This window comes from Heteronotia binoei, chromosome 20 (genome assembly GCF_032191835.1).
Source record: "Heteronotia binoei isolate CCM8104 ecotype False Entrance Well chromosome 20, APGP_CSIRO_Hbin_v1, whole genome shotgun sequence".
NCBI classification, from domain to species: Eukaryota; Metazoa; Chordata; class Lepidosauria; order Squamata; family Gekkonidae; genus Heteronotia; species Heteronotia binoei.
The window spans coordinates 10,010,346-10,031,018 of NC_083242.1; the positions used below are offsets into that span (position 1 = coordinate 10,010,346).

At 48.9% G+C, this 20,673-nt stretch overlaps 1 protein-coding gene across 1 annotated transcript in view; it reads left to right on the top strand.

Moving 5' to 3' along the window:
* The window catches only part of CARD11 (caspase recruitment domain family member 11), a 78,360-nt gene that overhangs the window by 51,195 nt on the left and 6,492 nt on the right, over nucleotides 1-20,673 (top strand). Inside the window, exons 16-21 of the mRNA XM_060260863.1 lie at nucleotides 978-1,218; nucleotides 3,311-3,407; nucleotides 8,061-8,156; nucleotides 11,086-11,218; nucleotides 11,675-11,854; nucleotides 19,600-19,724. Of these exons, the coding sequence (XP_060116846.1) occupies nucleotides 978-1,218; nucleotides 3,311-3,407; nucleotides 8,061-8,156; nucleotides 11,086-11,218; nucleotides 11,675-11,854; nucleotides 19,600-19,724 (872 nt within the window). The remainder of the gene's footprint in view (nucleotides 1-977; nucleotides 1,219-3,310; nucleotides 3,408-8,060; nucleotides 8,157-11,085; nucleotides 11,219-11,674; nucleotides 11,855-19,599; nucleotides 19,725-20,673) is intronic.

A 20,673-nucleotide genomic window follows, 5' to 3' on the forward strand; every position in this document is an offset into this window, starting at 1 on the left:
TTGCTTTCACATTTTCACGGCAGACTTTTTACGGGGTGGTTTGCCATTGCCTTCCCCAGTCATCTTCACTTTCCCCCCAGCAAGCTGGGGACTCATTTTACCGACCTGGAAAGGATAGAAGACTGAGTCAACCTGGAGCCGGTACCAGAACCCAGCTTCCGCTGGGATTGAACTCAGGACGTGAGCAGAGGGCTCCGACTGCAGTATTGCAGCTTTACCACTCTGCGCCACGGGGCTCTTTCTCTAGTGGACAGCAGGGTCTAAATCCAGTTTCTTCTTCTTTTCCTTCTTCTTCTTCAAAAAATAAAAATAATGAAGGGGTAGGGACACTTCGGCAAGACAGTTCCTTTCAGGTGCCTCCTCGTTCACAAGCCCCCAACGTGCTGAAGAATTTTTAGCTGATTAAAAGTGGATGAATGGCTTGCCCGAACCAGCCGCTGCAGCCATTAATTGATAACTCATAAATACGTGTTTCTTATTACCGAAACCTTAATACGAGCTCCTCGTTGAGATATTAAAGGAACCATGAGATGCTTTAGAATTTAATAAACCCAGTCTGTCTGCCGCTGGTTGTTAGAAGGAAAAGCCATCTTGGAAGTTCGGGTTGTCCTTTTGCATCACGGTGACGCGCCAGAGCCGAAATTTCCGCATTACTCTCTGTCCCGCTGATAAAACTGCTTCCCCTTGGACTCATCAGCTAAAACGTATTTGTTGAGTCAAGCCAAGCCTGTGGGGTGCTGGGTAGGGGGCTAAGACATGGATACAGAAGGGACCGACAGGCAGGAGGGGATGAGAGGCAGCCTAGAGTTGCCAATCCCCAGGAGGTAGCTGGAGACCTCGCGGTATTATCGTTGATCTCCAGGTGACAGAAATCAGTTCACCTGGAGAAAAAAGCCATCACCTGTGGCTGCAGGAGCCCTGAATCTTCTCTTCTAGTTTTCTACTAGTTAACTGGACCTGGATCTTTCACGTTGCAGGCCACAGGAAGCTGCTCTCTGAAATTGAAGAAGGCCTGGTCACCTCCGGGGACTCCTTCTACATCCGCCTGAACCTCAGCATCTCCAGCCAGATGGACTGTTGCTCCCTCTCCGTGAAATGCGACGAGATCCTGCATGTCCAGGACACCATGTACCAGGGCAAGTGCGAGTGGCTCTGTGCCAGAGTGGACCCCTTCATGGACCGGCACCTGGAAACCGGGACCATCCCCAATTACAGCAGGTGAGCTACGGATGGCCTACTAGGAGGGCTGAAGGGTAGGGACATGGGGAGGGTGCACGTGCCGTTGGTGAAGTCTCTCCTCCGCTGTCATGAAACAGGAGGTGCTCCAGAATAGCCAATGAAGACTCTGGATGCTGGTGGACCTCCTGATGGCCCCTGGGTTTTGGCCACTGTGTGACACAGAGTGTTGGACTGGATGGGCCATTGCCTGATCCAACATGGCTTCTCTTATGTTCTTATGCCTGGGGCAGTGATGCTCTGTATTCTTGGTGCTTGGGGAGCAACAGTGGGAGGGCTTCTGGAGTTCTGGCCCCGCTGGTGGACCTCCTGATGACACCTGGGTTTTGGCCACCGTGTGACACAGAGTGTTGGACTGGATGGGCCATTGCCTGATCCAACATGGCTTCTCTTATGTTCTTATGCCTGGGGCAGTGATGCTCTGTATTCTTGGTGCTTGGGGGGCAACAGTGGGAGGGCTTCTGAAGTTCTTGCTTTGCTGGTGGACTTCCTGAGGGCACCTGGGCTTTGGCCACTGTGTGACACAGAGTGTTGGACTGGATGGGCCATTGCCTGATCCAACATGGCTTCTCTTATGTTCTTATGCCTGGGGCAGTGATGCTCTGTATTCTAGGTGCTTGGGGGGCAACAGTGGGAGGACTTCTGGAGTTCTGGCCCTGCTGGTGGACCTCCTGATGACACCTGGGCTTTGGCCACTGTGTGACACAGAGTGTTGGACTGGATGGGCCATTGGCCTGATCCAACATGGCTTCTCTTCCATGCCTACGTTTGAGGCAGTGATGCTCTGTATTCTTGGTGCCTGGGTGGGGGCCTACAGTAGAAGAGCTTCTGGAGTTCTGGCCCCTCCTGATGGCCCCTGGGTTTTGGCCAACATGGCTTCTCTTATGTTCTTATGTCTGGAGCAGTGATGCTCTGTGTTCTTGGTGCTGAAAAACAAGAGTTTTTGAGCCTATACAAAGAACACTGAATTATCAAGAGAGCCACTGAAACACAACTAGAAACTCGGAATAATGTTACAGCATTTATTGCAAGTAGTGATGCCAGGTTCTCCCATGGCCGCCACCAGCAGATACTGCAGCGGTAGGGTTGCCATATTCAGGTTGGGGAAATCCTGGAGATTTGGGGGTGAAGCCTTGGGGGACAGGGACCTCAGTGGGGTACAGTGCCCCACAGTGCACCCTCCGGAGCATCCATTTTCTCCCGGGGAACCAATTTCTGTAGCCTGGAGATGAGCTGTAATTTTGGGGGATCCCCAGGTCCCACCTGTAGGCTGGCATCCCTGATTTCAGGCATGTAAAAACCAGGGCCGTTTGTTTTTTTTTGTAGCAGGAACTCCTTTGCGTATTAGACCACACACCCCTGATGTAGCCAATCCTCTAAGGCTACATCCAGTTTGGAGCCAGTTTAGCATAGTGGTTAAGTGCACGGACTCTTATCTGGGAGACCCGGGTTTGATTCCCCACTCCTCCACTTGCACCTGCTGGAATGGCCTTGGGTTAGTCATAGCTCTGGCGGAGGTTGTCCTTAAAAGGGCAGCTGCTGGGAGAGCTCTCTCAGCCCCACCCACCTCACAGGGTGTCTGCTGCGGGGTGCGGGGGGGGGAGATAATAGAGATTGTGACCGCTCAGAGACTCTGAGATTCAGAGTATAGGGTGGGATATAAATCAATTTTCTTCTTCTTCTTTTACAGTAAGCCCTGTAGGAAGAGCCCTGGAAGCTCTTGGAGGATTGGCTACATCAGGGGTGTGTGGCCTAATATGCAAAGGAGCTCCTGCTACAAAAAAACAGCCCTGGTAAAAACTAATTGCAAGAGAGCTCCAAAGCTATGATTTTTTCCTAGACTGAACAAACCCTTTTTAACCAAAAAAAAAATCTATCCTGACCTGTGAGATATCAAGGCAGCAGTGCTTCTACTAAAGCAGCTTGGGGGAAGAAATGTTCTGTTCTCCTGCTTCATTTGTCTCAGTCAAAACCAGCACAAGTTGAGACTCCCTTTCCTTTAGCTCAGCCTTCCCTGCGTTTTCTTGGGGTACTCAGTGGCCTGAGAATGATACACGCTTCCGATTGTTTGCAGAGCCCAACAGCTCCTCTTAGTCAAGCTGCAGCGGCTCATGAACAGAGGCAACCGGGACGAGACGGACAGCTCCTACGGGACACTTCGACCTACTCGGGTACGCCTTTACAGAAAACCCTCTGCCTTGCTTTTCCTTTTCTCTGATGGCTCTCACGTCCTCCACAAATGCTCTGCCCTGTTGTTTCCTTCCCACTTGTACTGCAACTCATGTACTTTTTTAAAAAAGATGGACACCGTTTCTGTGGACGTATGTCTGCTGTAGCAAGCGGTTTTTGCAGACTGTAACACCGGCTTGCCTGCGTCGTGTTCCTGGGATGTGGGGTTTGTTCTCATTAAAGCCTTTTTTTCAGTTGTAGCCGTTCTGAAGAGACTACCACATAGAGTTTTTCTGGAGGACACTTTCACAATGAGACAAGGGCTGTCATTTCTGACCCTGGATGAATGAATATTTTTTATTTACAGTCAAAGACTATTATTTACAAGCCACAGGGCAGTCACCGTAATACATCCTTATTAAAACTGCCAAAAATATTCCAACATTTATGGCACTATGCATTATCCCAGGGGGGCCCAACCTGGTGCCAATACCTTTCCTGGAACCAGCTAAGTATGTTTATTTTTAGAAAGAGGGTGGACCCAGGCAGGGCTTTTGCCCAGTAGGGTTTCTGATTGGCTGTTGAAGATCTGATTGGCTGTGAATTTTTTTTTTAAAAAAAGTTCCTTCAGCAGCTTCTGCTGTTACAGGACAAGGATCTTCCCTGAATGACTGTAAGGCGAGCTGGGTTTATGGCAATTTTGTAAAAAAAAAAAAACAGCATCCACTTCTGCTTGAATTGTTGAGGATCTGTTTTTAGTGTCGTGCATGAATTCACTCCCTGATGTTTTGTGGTGGGCTCCGCCTCCTGCGGCAACCATTGAGTGTGTGGCCCCACCTCCTGAGGCAGCCATTTTGGGGTTGCGCCCATCACCCTGTGCCAGAATTCTGAAACTGCTCACAGGCTTAAAAAGGCGGAGGATCCCTGCATTATCCTGTTCATACGCCATTATTTTCTGTTGTGTGTAATTAGGGTTGCCAGGTCCTATTCAAGAAATATCTGCGGACGTTGGGGGTGGAGCCAGGAGCGAGGTTGTGACAAGCATGAGTGAACTCCAAAGAGAGTTCTGGCCATCATATTTAAAGGGACCGCTCACCTTTTAAATGCTTTACCTCCACTGGAAATAATGAAGAATAGGGGCACCTTTTGGAGGGCTCATAGAATTGGACCTCCTGGTCCAATCTTTTTGAAACTTGGAGGGTGTTTTGAGGAGAGGCACCGGATGCTATGCTGCAGATTTGGTGTCACTGCCCCAAACAACAGCCTCCCAGAGTCCCAGATACTCACAGATCAATTCTCCACTATACCCTATGGGAACCAGTCTCCATAGGAAATAATGGAGTGCCCAGCAGACATTTCCTTCCTCCCCCCTACATTCTGATGACCTTGAGGGGGGGGAGGGTCTCCAAACTGGGGGATCCCCTGCCCTCAACTGGGGATTGGCAACCCTATCTGTAATTCATTTTGCATTTCTTGTATGTCCCGGTTTATGCTGTTTTTCTTGCCATGTTTTCTGCCTCTGGAATCCAGTCATTTGACTCACTGTTTTCTTTGTGCTTAATTCCTGTTTCTTTGCCGGGGCGGGGGGGGGGGGGAATGTTTTCTGTTCAGCGGGTGTTTGGCTCCCCGTAGTGGCCGATTCGATATCACACAGCTTTATTTCTGGCTTATCTCCCTGCAGCGTAGAAAGCTGTTTGATATCGAATTGGCCACTGGAGGGAGCAAATCAGATGCAGAACAGGAAATATTCCCCCCCAAAGAAACAGTAACTTAACAGTGAGCAGGGCTTTTTTTGAGCAGGAATGCAGTTTCGGCTGGCTTGGTGTCAGGGGGTGTGGCCTAAGATGCAAATCAGTTCCTGCTAGGCTTCTTCTTCTACACAAAAGCCCTGTGCAAAACAATGGTGATGTCAAGGGGGTGTGGCCTGATATGGAAAAGAGCCCCTGTTGGGCTTTTCCTACCCCCAAAACCCTGACAGTGAGTCAAATGAAAATTCAGAAAAGCCCCTGATAAAAGCGTCACGATCCTAACAACCGGACAGGATTTCAATTATCCCTTCAGTCTGTCTGGAAGGACGTCTTTATTTTTATGCATTTATATCTCCAGGCTGTCAATGATCCGCTCTGCATGGGCTTACATATCCCCATCAAGGAGCAGCGGCACCATTTAAAAAAATAAAACCTTTGCGACTCTCGAAAGGATAATCCGCCAGACCCAGAGATAGGTGGAAAAGCCCTGCCAAGTGACTCAAGGAGGAGCGTTGAGAATAGAACCCGCAAATAAAACCAAGCTGCCGGCAATTATATATATATAAAAAAAACCTCAACAAGCCGCCGCAGCAATAAAAGGCGTTAAAATATTAAGACAATGGAAGAGATGTTCCAAGTTATGTGTTCCAAGTTATTAAAAATGTAAGGCGATAAAAGACGGTAATGCAGTAACACAGCGAGCCGCTTAAAAGCCTGCACGTTGGCAGAGATCAACAGGAAGCGAGGGGAATAAGAAGCCCTGGGGTTGGGTGCCGGAAATGGCCACGATGTGGTATCAGGGTCACAGCAGCGAGGCAGAAGTTCTTGGTGGGATTTGTACGGCTTCTCCTTTAAACTGGGGCTGCTTCCACGCGACGGCGTGAAGAATGCTACAGCGAGGATCGGCAGGGAACAGGCTCGTAGCTACAGTGGGGCCCGGGCGGGGGGGTCCGGGCCCCACCAATCATACCCCTTTGTAACCTTTCTGGCCCCACCGATCACCCCCCCCCTATTGCTTGTCACCACACTATTCAAGATGCCTTAACCCCTTTCTTTCTCCTCCCCCCCCCCTTGTTACCATCTAGCCTGATAAAAAGTGCAGGGGAAAATGAAAGCTCGTGCATAATTTTGTGATAATAAAAGGGATAATGTGCCTTCTTTTCCCCCCAGAGAGTTCACGGGATATTTTGAGAGCACTGAGAGCCTGCCCCCCTTCCAAACAAACAAAAAAAATCCTACCTGTGGCCCCATCAAGTTTAAAATCCTAGCTATGGCAGGGAAAGGGGGAAAGCTCTTTAAGGGGCTAAGAAGGGGCAGGGGAGCGGTGCATAACAAAGAGATTCCCTGTGCCATTTTGAAAGCGGTGCTTAGCTCTGCCCCCTAGTGGCAGACGTTTCTTCCACAGCCACTGTAAAGATTCCCCTTTCGATTGGAGGGGGGAAAGGTGTTCTTGAGCCCTTAGCTGGATAGCCCACCTGGCTTGATCTCGTCAGCTCTTGGAAGCTAAGCAGGATCGGCCCCCAAGGAGATCCAGGGCTATTGTGCAGAGGCAGGTGACGCAGGCCCGTAGCCAGAAAATTTTAGGCAGGGGGCCCAGGGGAGAAAATTTTAGGTGCGGGGCCGAAATGATGTCTGACTTGGAGGGCTACAAGCAGGCTTTTGCGGTGCTCGCTGCCTAGATCACGAACCGCATCAGGAAGGTCGCAGGGAGGGTGGGGTAACTTACAATATAAATTGCAGAGCTTGTCTCTCTCTTGGGCAATGCTGCGCTTGTTCAGAGTGGCAGTCCGTGGCGTTGAGCAAAGAGGGCAGATTGGAGGCCATACAGATGAAAAAGAAGAAGAAGATATTGGATTTATATCCCGCCCTCAACTCCGAAGAGTCTCAGAGCAGCCTACAATCTCCTTTACCTTCCTCCCCCACAACAGACAGCCTGTGAGGTGGGTGGGGCTGGAGAGGGCTCTCACAGCAGCTGCCCTTTCAAGGACACAGTCTCAGAGCGGCTCACAATCTCCTTTACCTTCCTCCCCCACAACAGACAGTCTGTGAGGTGGGTGGGGCTGGAGAGGGCTCTCACAGCAGCTGCCCTTTCAAGGACAACCTCTGCCAGAGCTATGGCTGACCCAAGGCCATTCCAGCAGGTGCAAGTGGAGGAGCAGGGAATCAAACCCGCTTCTCCCAGATAAGAGTCCGCACACTTAACCACTACACCAAACTGGCTCTCCAGTTTGGAATGGGGGGTGAATGGAACGGCCTGACCCCCCTGGGCCCCCCTGTAGCTATGGGTCTGAGGTGACAACAAACCGTCTCTGTATGTCTTCTGACTGACCTGGATATCCCAGGCTAACCCGATCTTGTCCGATCTCAGAATCTAATCAGGATTGGCCCTGGTTTGCACTTGGACGGGAGACCACCAAGGAAGTCCAGTCCAAGGTTGCTATGCAGAGGCAGGCAATGTACGTCTTTCGCCTGACTTGCGTTGCCCAGATTCACCCGATCTCATCCAGTCTCAGAAGCTAAGCAGGGTCGGCCCTGTACGTAGATGGGAGACCATCAAGGAAGTCTAGTCCTGGGTTGCTGTGCAGAGGTGGGCGGTGGCAAACCACCTCTGAATGCCTCTTGCCTTGAGGATCCTACAGGGTCTCTCTATGTTGGCTGTGCTTGGCAGGGTTTTCCACCACCCAAGGATTTTGGAGGGCATCTTGTAGCACAGCCAATTTAACCTTCTTCCGCTCCTGTCCTTTCCGGCCTATTCTTTATTCATTCCTCATCAATATGCTGGCTGGATCGCTCATGAGTTGTACGATTTTTCTTAGACCTTTTGGCACCTGTGTACTACAGACCAGCTTCATTTTTTTGAAATAAATCTTCTTTTCCTCTCCCTTTCCCCGGCGGAATTCTTACCAGAACACATTGCAGCCAGAAGAGCACACACCTCCGACTGACCCCAAAGCAAGCCCTCGTCTCTCCCGAGCCAGTTTCCTTTTGGGCCAGATCTTACAGGTAAAAAGTTTGCGCTCTCAGTTTGTGGGTCAGGGTAGCCGCAGTCTCCAGGGAGAGCCTGGGATCCTCCCAGAATTTACAACTGATCTCCAGGAGATGGAGCAATGTTCCCCTGGAGGAAATAGCATCTTCAGAAGGCGGAGTCTATGATTTCACATCCCCCTGAACTCCCTCCCCTCTCTAAACTCCGCCCTCCTTAGGTACCACCCACCAAATATCCAGGAATTTCTTAAACCGGAGTTCTTTTTTGGCAGATCTGAGCCGGGCATTTCATAGCTGGGCATTCTTGATTTCAGGTCCCCCTTCCACATCCCGTTCATCCGATTTGTAGAAAGCAATTTGTAAAAGAGACTTCCAGCGAAATATACCAATTCTTAGATTTGCCAAAAACAGTTAGTAAAAGAGATTCCAGTGAAGCCATTGACTTCAATAGACTCAGGAGGAAGTCAATCTGTTTCACATTGCACTTCGAGTTGTGTTTTTTTAAAGGAAAAAAAATGCATATAGGCAACCAGTACAACCAGTGTTCCTTCTAAGCTGCAGAGCCTTGTGAGCGAAAATTCTACTTGGTGAGCTGCTGCCATTCAAGCGGTGAGCTAATGCATCCATTAGTGTGCTCTGGGCTCATCCTTTCCGAGCTAAGACAAAAATGTGTGACCTGGAGGCTAAAAATCTGTGAGCTAGCTCACGCTAACTCAGCTTAGAGGGAACACTGAGTACAACACATGCTGTGTTGCTCAGGGATTAGGGATTTGCTTAGTGATTTAGGGATTCCAACCTCCGGGTGTCCCCTGGAAATCTCCCGCTGTTACAGTTGATCTCCAGATGGTCAAGATCTGTCCTACTGGAACAATGGCAGGGGCGGCCAACGGTAGCTCTCCAAATGTTTTTTTTGCCTACAACTCCCATCAGCCCCAGCCAGCATGGCCAATGGCTGGGGCTGATGGGAGTTGTAGGCAAAAAACATCTGGAGAGCTACCGTTGGCCACCCTTGATCTATGGCATTATAATGTGTTGACGTCCCTTCCCTCCCAAACCCCCGCCCTCCTCAGGCTCCGCCCCTAAAATCTCCCAGTATTCCCTAACCTATAGCTGGAAATCGTACCTTTGCTTAGAGGGCCAACGTCATAGCAGAATCCACCATGGTTGTATTAAAAGAAGAAGAAGAAGAAGATATTGGATTTATATCCCGCCCTCCACTCCGAAGAGTCTCAGAGCGGCTCACAATCTCCTTTACCTTCCTCCCCCACAACAGTCACCCTGTGAGGTGGGTGGGGCTGGAGAGGGCTCCCACAGCAGCTGCCCTAATATTCAGGGGCGGAATTCTATAGCAGGAGCTCCTTTGCATATTAGGCCAAACACCCCTGATGTAGCCAATCCTCCAAGAGCTTACAAAAAAGAGCCTTGGAGGACTGGCTACATCAGGGGGTGTGGCCTAATATGCAAAGCTCCTGCCAGAATTCCACCCCTGCTCATATCGGGAAAGACAAGCACGACATATCTCCGAAGGTGCGGGGACCAAAGAAATATCCTGTTGGGTTTTTACTAAGAATCGGTTCACAGGTTCATCGACTTGCATGACCAAAGAGGCAGCTGTCACCAGGGCACTTTTCTGTTGCCTTGGACACAGCGGTTTTGGGTGGAATCAGTGCAGTGTCAGCATAAGAGGAACCAGGGAGCTGATCTCTGTACTTAGGAACCGATCTCTGCTGCGTGGAGAGCAGTTATAATTCTGGGATATCTCCAGGCCCTGCCTGGAAGCTTGGCAACTAAACAAGGGAAACATGGCCAAGGTTGAGCGAAACGTGAGGCGGCTGTGAAACAATATGCTTTGCGAACAATAATGATGACTCGTATATATCGCAGCTTAATATAAGAATTGCATACTCTTCATTTTGCCTGTGTAAATGCTGGCATTGATTTCCTTATAATGCTATGAGGCTTGGTTCCAGAGACACAAATCACATGGTCAAAGAAGACGACATTTGAAACACGCAAAGATAGAAACCTAGGACGCGTGTTACCATGTCACTGAATCTGTATGGATAATCAACAGAAAAACAACTTTTAATTCATTCTTCTAAGCCTACGTTTAACTGAAGAACTGTTGTCATTGTTGGTCAAGTATAGAAGAAGATGAGGACCGCAGATTTATACCCCGCCCTTCTCTGAATCAGAGCGGCTTACAATCTCCTATACCTTCCCCCCCACAACAGACACCCTGTGAGGTGGGTGGGGCTGAGAGGGCTCTCACAGCAGCTGCCCTTTCAAGGATGACTCCATGAGAGCTCTGGCTGACCCAAGGCCATTCCAGCAGCTGCAAGCGGAGGAGTGGGGAATCAAACCCGGTTCTCCCAGATAAGAGTCCGCGCACTTCACCACTACACCAGACTGGCTCTGCAAACTTTGCATGTTATACCCAGAAGTATTTGCTGTTTAGACCTGGCAAACTTTGCATGTTTTTCTTAGAAGGAATTGTTGTTAAAAAGTTGATTGCGGTGCTTTCCCTTTAAACGCCGCGAACGCAAACACTCAATGCACTGCAGAGTGTGGTCAAGCGCTGATATAATGTTTATGGAGCGTGTGTAATTCTTATATTAAGCTGTGATGTATTAGTTGTAATTATTGTTTGCAAAGTATATCGTTTCACAGCCACCTCACGTTTTTGCCCCACCTGTAGGCTAGCAGCAACCCCGCGTACCTTGTCTGTGTGTCAACCGGGATCGAGAGCAGCTTTTGTGAGCTGTAATGCTTTCTTAGTATTCAGCAGGTGTTTCGGTGCAAGAGGCAAAGAACCCCTGGGTTTGGTTCTGTTGGGATGACTTTGCTCTGGGCGGGGAAAGATAACGAGGGGGAAGCAGGTGACTTCATAAACAGCGCGAGCACCCCACCGCCACCGCACACACACAGACTCTGTGTCTGCTTTCAGTTTGTCAGCAGGTCAGAAAACAAATTCAAGCGCATGAACAGCAACGAACGAGTCCGCATCGTCACTTCAAAGGAGACCCGAGCCAGACCAGAGGCGCAGTCGGTGACGAAGGCGCTGCTTGATAGATTTGAAGGTACAAAAGATGGCAGAAGTATCGGCATTTGTGTATTCGTGGGAGCCTTCTGGGAAGATAGGGGAGGGGGGGCGCGGCTGAGTGACAGAGCATCTGCTCGGCAGGCAAAAGTTCACAGGTTCGATCCCCAGCATTTCCCGTAAAAAAGATCAGGCAGGAAGGGGATGTGAAAGACTTCTGCCTGAGACTCTGGAGAGCCACTGCCAGTATGACAGTACTGAGTTTAAGAACGTAAGAGAAGCCCTGTTGAATCAGGCCAGTGGCCCATCCAGTCCAACACTCAGTGTCACACAGTAGCCAAAAAAACCCCAGGTGCCATCAGGAGGTCCATCAGTGAGGCCAAGACACTAGAAGCCCTCCCATTGTGGCCTCCCATTGCCACGTGGCACGCCGACCTCGAAGTCACTCTTTGTTTGTCCATCAAACACATTTTCTTGTTTTCCCTTCCCCTCTCAGAGTTTGACTCGGTGACTGAAATCAACAGGAGCTTAAGCCTGGTCCCGTACAGTTCCGTGAGGCCCACCCGCTGTGAGAACCGGCGCCCGGTCCTTTTCACTCCTACGATGCTCGCGAAGACCTTGATCCAAAAGCTGCTAAACTCCGGCGGGGCCTTGGAATTCAATTTGTGCAAGCCAGGTAACCTCACCCAGGAGAATCGCAGGGCGTTCTGTGTTCAGACACTGTGGTGGCTGCTCATACGGTCCACACAAGGCTGTGGCTCGGGGTAGAGCCTCTGCTTTGCATGCAAACGGTCCCAGGTCCAATCCCCTGCATCTCTAGATTAAAGGATCGCATTGTAAGGGACGGGAAATATCTCTAATTAAATACCCCAGAGAGGAACTGCCAGTCAGAGGGAACAATACTGATCTTGACTAACACACAACTCTTGGCACATAGGTTCTGACCTTGATCAGTTTTGGAGCATGTGGCATATAGCAAGACACTGGATGCAATATGTATGCCCTTGATTAGGACATAAAGTTGTATAATAAGAGGCCTCGAGAATATCTTTAAGCCTTTGTCGCTTCATTCAATTTCCTTGTTCTCTTGTATTCTGTATTATGAGCCAATACGTGTGCTTACTTTTCTGATCTCTGAAGGAGACCAGTTTAGGTTGAAACGCGTCAGGTCAAGCTGGGTGGGTTCCCTTTGTGGTTTTATGATTGTACATAGGATGGAGGCCAATGATGGGCCCCTAAATGGTTTTCACTTTCTGCAACAAATACATGTATGTTGGTTTATGATTGATTTTAGTTTGTTTTTAATGTTTGGCCCTTTAATTGCATATTAACCTTTCCGGTTTTTTACTCCAGTTTATTTCAGTGGGTCCTTTCAGTTTATTTCACTGAGGAGAGCCAGTTTGGTGTAGTGGTTAAGTGTGCGGACTCTTATCTGGGAGAGCCGGGTTTGATTCCCCACTCCTCCACTTGCACCTGCTGGAATGGCCTTGGGTCAGCCAGAGCTCTGGCAGAGGTTGTCCTTGAAAGGGCAGCTGCTGGGAGAGCCCTCTCCAGCCCCACCCACCGCACAGGGTGTCTGTTGTGGGGGAGGAAGGGAAAGGAGATTGTGAGCCGCTCTGAGACTCTTCGGAGTGGAGGGCGGGACATAAATCCAATATCTTCATCTACCTCACAGGGTGTCTGTTGTGGGGGAGGAAGGTAAAGGAGATTGTGAGCCGCTGTGAGACTCTTCGGAGTGGAGGGCGGGATATAAATCCAATATCTTCATCTACCTCACAGGGTGTCTGTTGTGGGGGAGGAAGGGAAAGGAGATTGTGAGCCGCTCTGAGACTCTTCGGAGTGGAGGGCGGGATATAAATCCAATATCTTCATCTACCTCACAGGGTGTCTGTTGTGGGGGAGGAAGGGAAAGGAGATTGTGAGCCGCTCTGAGACTCTTCGGAGTGGAGGGCGGGACATAAATCCAATATCTTCATCTACCTCACAGGGTGTCTGTTGTGGGGGAGGAAGGTAAAGGAGATTGTGAGCCGCTCTGAGACTCTTCGGAGTGGAGGGCGGGATATAAATCCAATATCTTCTTCTTCTTCCTTAGTAAGGTTGCCCTGGGCTTCGGTTTTTTGTAGCAGGAACTATTTTGCATATTAGGCCATACCGCCCCCCCCCATCCCCGTGATGTAGCCTATCCTCCTGGAGCTTACAGTTGGCCTTGTAAGAAGTGCCTTGGATGCTCTTGGAGAATTGGCTACATCAGGGGGTTGTGGCCTTAATATGCAAAAGAGCTCCCGCTAAAAAAAACCAAACCCTTGGGCTGCCAACTTACAAGTGGTGGCTGTAGATCTACTATTACAACTAATCTTCAGGCGGCAGAGGTCAGTTTAGTGTAGTGGTGAAGTGCGCGGACTCTTATCTGGGAGATCCAGGTTTGATTCCCCTCTCCTCCACTTGCAGCTGCTGGAATGGCCTTGGGTCAGCCGTAGCTCTGGCAGAGGTTGTCCTTGAAAGGGCAACTGCTGCAAGAGCTCTCTCAGCTCCACTCATCTCACAGGGTGTCTGTTGTGGGGGGAGAAGATATAGGAGATTGTAAACCGCTCTGAGTCTCTGATTCAGAGAGAAAGGCGGGGTATAAATCTGCAGTAGTATTAAGTAGTCTTAGTAGTCTTGGAGAAAATGTCTGCTTTGGAAAGTGAACTCTATGGCACAGAAGTGTTCAGCTCCCCAAACCCCTCCCTCTTCAAGCTTCTCCTCTCCCCCCACCACATCTCCAGGTATTTCCCAACCTGGAGCTCGCAGCTCTGGTCCTTAACTCAGTGAGAGAGCATCAGAAGACCCCAGATTCAATCTAAAACATCTCAAAGGTGATCTGTGTGTCAAAGGTGATCTGAAAGTCCTTTAGCAGAACCCCTAGAACAGGGTGGGCCGAATTGCAGCTCAGGGGCCACATGAGGTTCTTTCACACATATTGTGTGACTCTTGAAGTCACTACTGCTCTGCCAGCCGGCCTGGAGAAGGCATTTGTCTCTTTAAATCACCTCTTCGAACTGTGTCAGCCAGCAGCTTGGAGAATGCATTTAAAGTTAAAGTTGCTTTCTTTCCACCTCTCCCTCCACATCTATTCGCCTGCCTGCCTTCCTTCCTTCCTTCCTTCCTTCCTTCCTTCCTTCCTTCCTTCCTTCCTTCCTGAGAGTCAGTTTGGTGTAGTGGTTAAGTGTGCGGACTCCTATCTAGGAGAATTGGGTTTGATTCCTCACTCCTCCACTTGCAGCTGCTGGAATGGCCTTGGGTCAGCCATAGCTCTGGCATTGGTTGTCCTTGAAAGGGCAGCTGCTGTGAGAGCCCTCTCAGCCCCACCCACCTCACAGGGTGACTGTTGTGGGGGAGGAAGAGAAAGGAGATTGTGAGCTGCTCTGAAACGCCGAGATTTGGAGTGGAAGTCGGGATATAAATCCAATATCATCGTCTTCTTCCCTCCTTCCCTCCCTGTTTTGCAGCTCTCAAACATCTGATGTTCATGTCTTGCAGCTCTCAATCATCTGATGTTTATTCTCTGTGGCTCCTACATTAAGCAAGTTTGCCCACCTCTGGCTTAGACAGATATACCAAACTCCTTCGGTGAGAATTAGATCAGTTAAAACCTTCAGAGGGAACATATTGGAGCACATTTGAAAATGGCAAGTAAATATGGCACAGGAATTGTTGCAAAGGAAGGACGACGTGCGTTCTTTTTAACGTTGACTCAGAAGACGTTAAATGGCATTTAATATCATTTTAATATCATTTGCAGTAATACCACTTCTGAACCGGCGTCCAGCATCTAAGAGAGGGCTGCTTTGTGGTTTGAAGCTTGCGTTCGTACTGCAGAAAAGGGAAAATCTTACAAAGCAGAGCTGACCTACAGGAAACAAACACAGTTGTCACCAGTATTATAAAAATAACAAATATATAATACGTTGTCACAGGCCTGTTAATCCCGCCCGTGGCGTGTGGTCAGCTCAAAGAGATGGATGTTTCCACGCTCAGCCGGTCCAGTGAAACTCTGGACGGCCCATGAAATTAATTATGTTTCCTTTAAGTCTGCTGTATGCATTGGGATTTCGTAGTGCAGGAGTCCTCATCATTAAAATGTGGAATTCGCTGCCAGAGGATGTTGTGAGGGCTACAGGAACAAACAGCTTTCTACGGGGGTTAGAGAGATTCATGGAGGAGAGGTCTATCAGTGGCTACTAGCCGTGGGGACTGAGGGGAACCTCCACCTTCAGAGGGGTTAATTCTCTGAATCCCAAAGCCAGGAGGCAACATCAGGGGAAGGCCTCACCCTCTCTGCCCTGTTGTTGGCCCTTAAGAGGAAGTGGTTGGTTACAGTGTGAGACAGAATGCTGGAGTAGATGGGCCACTGGTCTGATCCAGCAGGGCTCCTCTGATGTTCTTATGAAGGCCTCGGCCTCTCTGCCCTTTTGTTGGCCCTCCAGAGGAACTGGTTGGCCACTGCATGAGACAGGAGACTGGACTAGATGGGCCACTGGTCTGATCCAGCAGGGCTCCTCTGATGTTCTTATGAAGGCCTCAGCCTCTCTGCCCTTTTGTCAGCCCTCCAGAGGAACTGGTTGGCCAGTGTGTGAGACAGGATGTTGGACTAGATGAACCTCTGGTCTGATCCAGCAAGGCTCTCCTTATGTTCTTATTGTTCAACTGCGACTTTGAGAAAGGTAATGGGGTCCACCACAAAATGGCCACCGAAGGAGGTGGGGCTGAGTGTAAAGTGGTCGCCATGCCTTGAAAACCTACGGTGTTGTTGCAAGGTGGCTGCAACTTAACAGGAGTTTCCACCACCAACTGTCAAAAACAGCCACTGCGATAAAATGTCTGTCATAGGGTGTGGAGACAGTCACAAAATGGCTGCCATACCATACCTGTAAGTCACTCGGTTTGGTTTAGTGGTTAAGTGCGCAGAATCTTATCTGGAGGAACCGGGTTTGATTCCCCACTCCTCCACTCGCAGCTGCTGGAATGACCTTGAGTCAGCCATAGCTCACGCAGAGTTGTCCTTGAAAGGGCAACTGCTGTAAGAGCTCTCTCAGCCCCACCCGCCTCACAGGGTGTCTGTTGTTGGGGAGGAAGGGAAAGGCGATTGTGAGCCGCTCTAAGACTCTGTCCTTGAAAGGGCAGCTGCTGTGAGAGCCCTCTCAGCCCCACCCACCTCACAGGGTGTCTGTTGTTGGGGAGGAAGGGAAAGGCGATTGTGAGCTGCTCTAAGACTCTGTCCTTGAAAGGGCAGCTGCTGTGAGAGCTCTCTCAGCCCCACCCGCCTCACAGGGTGTCTGTTGTTGGGGAGGAAGGGAAAGGCGATTGTGAACCACTCTGAGATTCAGAGTGAAGGGTGGGGTATACATCCAATATCTTCTTCTTTTTCTTCAGTGAAGACCCTTGTGCTGTGGTGGCAGCTGCTGCCAAAGCGACTTTTTAAAAACCTGCACTGCCACTCAAACCTCCAATGGCCAATCAGAATCCTTCCTGGTGAAAGCCCCCACTTGGCCCTGCCCAGTTTTGAAAAAACACTCAGCGGGCACCCAGAAAGGTGCCAGCCCTTGCCAGTGTGCCCATGGACACCACGTTGAAGACCCCTCCTTTACTGAAAGTGAACACGTTCAACAGCATTTAGACACGCCATCTGACATGAGGTTTTTTCCTGGCGCCGCACCCAAGACCAGATAAATACAGGACCCTCGGTCTGAGCCAGCAGCGAGGGAGACTCTGCGCTCCCCTACCGTTCCGTCCCTCTGGTCGCCGTATCCGTTGCAAGCTCCATTGTTGAAATACAGTCTTGAAAAAGAGGCTTGACACCGTAACATGGGCTTGCAATTACACAGACGTCAGTTATTCTTCTATCCTGGCGCTTCGTGTGCTGTTTCTTGAAATAGGTCATGCTCAAGTTCACCAGATTTAACTAGCTCGGAGATAAACACACCGCCGGTAACATTCTCTCGCCAGCCAAAAGCGGAGAGGTTGTAAATCTGAGGATAATAACTGTAATAATCAGTATTCCACACCTTTTCTGTCCTGCATTCTGTTCATCCCGGTGATGCACGAGGCTTTTGGATTTCTGAAGCAGGAACTCTGAATCAGCTCTGGTTCCAGTGGGATTTCGGGGGCCGAAGGACACGAGATACCAGGGATCCGTGGTTGGATCCTTAGACGCTGAATCTAGATGCAAAATGCAGCCGTGGCGAGGCCTGATATAAATCAGGGTCACAGTACTGGTGAGGGAGGCTAATGCTTTTTCTCACGGGGAGGGGTAGAACCTCCGCTTGGCATGCAAAAGGTCCCAGGTTCAATCCCCGGCAGCCCCAGTGAAAAGGAACTGGTATTCGGCGATGAGAAAGGCCTCTGCCTGAGACTCAGTCTGAGTAGACGATGCTGACCTTGATGGATGAGGGCCTGATTCAGACAAGAGAGCTTCACACTGTCATCTTGGTGTTGTGGTTAAGTGCACAGACTCTTATCTAGGACAACCGGGTTTGATTCCCCACTCCTCCGCATGCACCTGCTGGTGTGACCTTGAATCAGTCACAAGTTTTCACAGAGCTGTTCCTCTCAAGAGCAGTTTTCTGTCAGAGCTCTCTCAGCTCCACCTACCTCGCAGGGTGTCTGTTGTGAGGAGGGGAGGGGAAGGATAAGGAAATTGTGAGCTGCTCTGAGACTCCTTTGGGTAGTGAAGGGTGGGGTATAAATCCAATCTCCTCCACCACCTCCTCCTCCTCCTTCCTCTTATTCTTCTTCATTTCTCTAATCAGAAATGGGCCCCTTTCTCCACGGGAAGGAAGGAACATAGAAAGTCTAACCACCATTGGAACTCCCTGCCACATGCCCCCTTGATTTCCATGCTGGAAGGAAAGTGGAGTATAGCTGCGAGTCATTGCTTTTGAACAAGAAATGTAATTTTTTTTTTATGTCAAGCAAACTCTCCTTGACCACTTCAAAGCTTTATGGGAAGCCAATTCCTGCAAGAAATGCAGATGTGCCACAATTCAACAAAAGTTGCCTTCCAAAGTGAACATAAGAACGTAAGAAGAGCCCTGCTGGATTGGACAATAGTCCATCTAATTCAGCATCTTGTTTTACACAGTGGCAAACCAGTTCCTCTGGAGAGCCAACAATAGGGCAGAGAGGCCGAGGCCTTTCCCTGAGGTTGCCTGCTGGCTCTGGGATTCAGAGGCTTACCTCCTCTGTATGTGGAGGTTCTCCTCAGTCACCATGGCTGGGGGCCACTGATAGATTTATTTTCCATGAATCTAATTCCCTTTTAAAGCTTTCTATTCCTGTGGCCATCGCTACATCAGCTGGCAGAGAATTCCACATTTTAATCACTCTCTGTGTAAAGTCATATTTCCTTTTGTCCATCCTAAACCTACTGCCCGTCAGTTTCATCGGATGCCCTTCAGTTCTAGTATCTTGGGAGAGGGAGAAAAAAGGTCTCTTTCTCCACTCTCTGTACCCCATGCATAATTTTAGAAATTTCTCTCATGCCATTCCCCTTAGTTGTCTCTTTTCTAAACTGAAAAGGCCCAGGCTCTTCAGCCTTTGCTCCTAGGGAAGGTTTTTTCCAGTGCTAGAAACAAGCCTTATTGGCGTGTGGGAGGACAGTAGGAGAATGTCCCAGCAAGCATTTTTAAAATGTATTTAATTTTATATATTTATAATCTGTCCTTACGCTCAAGGTAGGTAATAATGGAACAACAAGGTTCAAGAAGACAAAAAAAAAAAAAGCCATAACGAATGAGAAAAAAACACGCACGCGAGGTAAAAACAAAACAAAAATAAGGATGAGAAGGAAACATACAGATTTTAAACCGCAGTCAAATCTTCCTAAGCAGTTTAGCCACCACAAAAGTATTGCCTGATTCAGAAGTATTGCCTGACCCAGAAGGCTTCACTCATTCAAAAATGGTGGTCTCCCCTGTAAGAGCACATTTGATTTGGAACATTCCATTTTGCGATTGAGTCCTTTCTCACAGCAGCTGTTTTGTTCTTGGCCCTGGCCTCCATAGTTGTCTCCATTGTAGGAGATTGCTTGGTTTGGAACCTTCCGTTTTGTGATTGGTTCGTTCCCAATGGCAGCTATTTTGTTTTGGACCCTGGCTGCCATGATTGTTTCCGTTGCAGGAAGACACTTGGTTCTTGGTTTGAAACTTTCCATTTTGCGATGGGCTCCTTCCCCAGGGCAGTCATTTTGTTATTGGCCCTTCCTCCTGACAGCTATGATGTTTTGGCATCCACTCTACGTTCTCAAAATCCCAAAATTCTAGAGTCACTCCTGTTTGGTGGATGATCCTCACAACGTCTTTGAGGTATTTGTGGGGTTAAATGAATGCACATGGAGGTACGAAAGCAAATTTTTTTTTTGTCCTCTTCTTTCCCCCCTCCCAGAGATCATCACCAAGGAAGAATTCTTGAGGAGAAACCAATCCGAAACGATAATCTACTCCCGAGAAAGGAATCCGCACACCTATGAATGTATTTTCCCTGCAAACATTGAGGCTGTCGCAGCCAAGGTAATTGGATTTGTGCTCTGTCGTTAGGCGGTGTGTGAAATCTGCCTTTAGCAAATCGCTCAGGTTCTCAGATTCTGCCTCCAAAGCCAGTCCTTCCTTGAAGGCTTCATTCGTCTTGTCTGAACATTCTGGCACTGCAAAAGAGAAAAGAATCTCTTTCTTTCTCCCCCATCTCTTGTAGCAGCAGAACAATCCTTTGCAAAACAAGCCAATTATACATATGGGCTTTCCGCATGCATTTGATAGCCTAGAGGTGCTTTCTTCTGAATTAAAACTGGAGGTACACTTTTATTCTTGCATCCAAAAAGGTTTTCTTTTACAGTATGGTGGAGCAAGAATTATCCAGCCTCAGAGACTTAATCTCTTTATTCTGCATGAGACGTTGATTGGAAGGAAGACAGTCAGAGAGGCAACAGGCAGGCTCCTCTGAGGGGAGTGCTGTGCTTCTATTGCCAGTGGCTGAATGCTGGAAAGGCCAGAAATTGGAGAGGCCAGTACACTGCATCATACAGAGACACGCAGTGGGCCTCCTCTTTGAGCCAAGCTATTCAGGGCATCTGGGAATTTTTAAAATGTTTCTCTGTCCTGAGAGTGTTGTATGCTGCAATCATACCCAGTGCTGAGGACTAGAAGGAAGCAAGTCCAGAGCAGTGAATTGTACAGAGACGCTGCTGGCAGCCTTGTCTAAGGTGGGATATTATGGGCACACATAGGCCTTTAATTAATCTATTTCCCACAGCACACTGTTCAGAATTGCTCATCTTCACAATAACAGCAGGAGATTCCAGTGTTTTCTCTATGTACAATTTTAATTTGAATTGGCATAGGTTTTTATTTTGTTTTGTTTCCAAGCAAAGGGCTCCTGTGTTTCTAAGGAATGAATAGAGATTTTTCTTTTCTCTTTGTCTCCAGTCATCCCTTTAAAAAATATTGACATTTACCTTTCTTC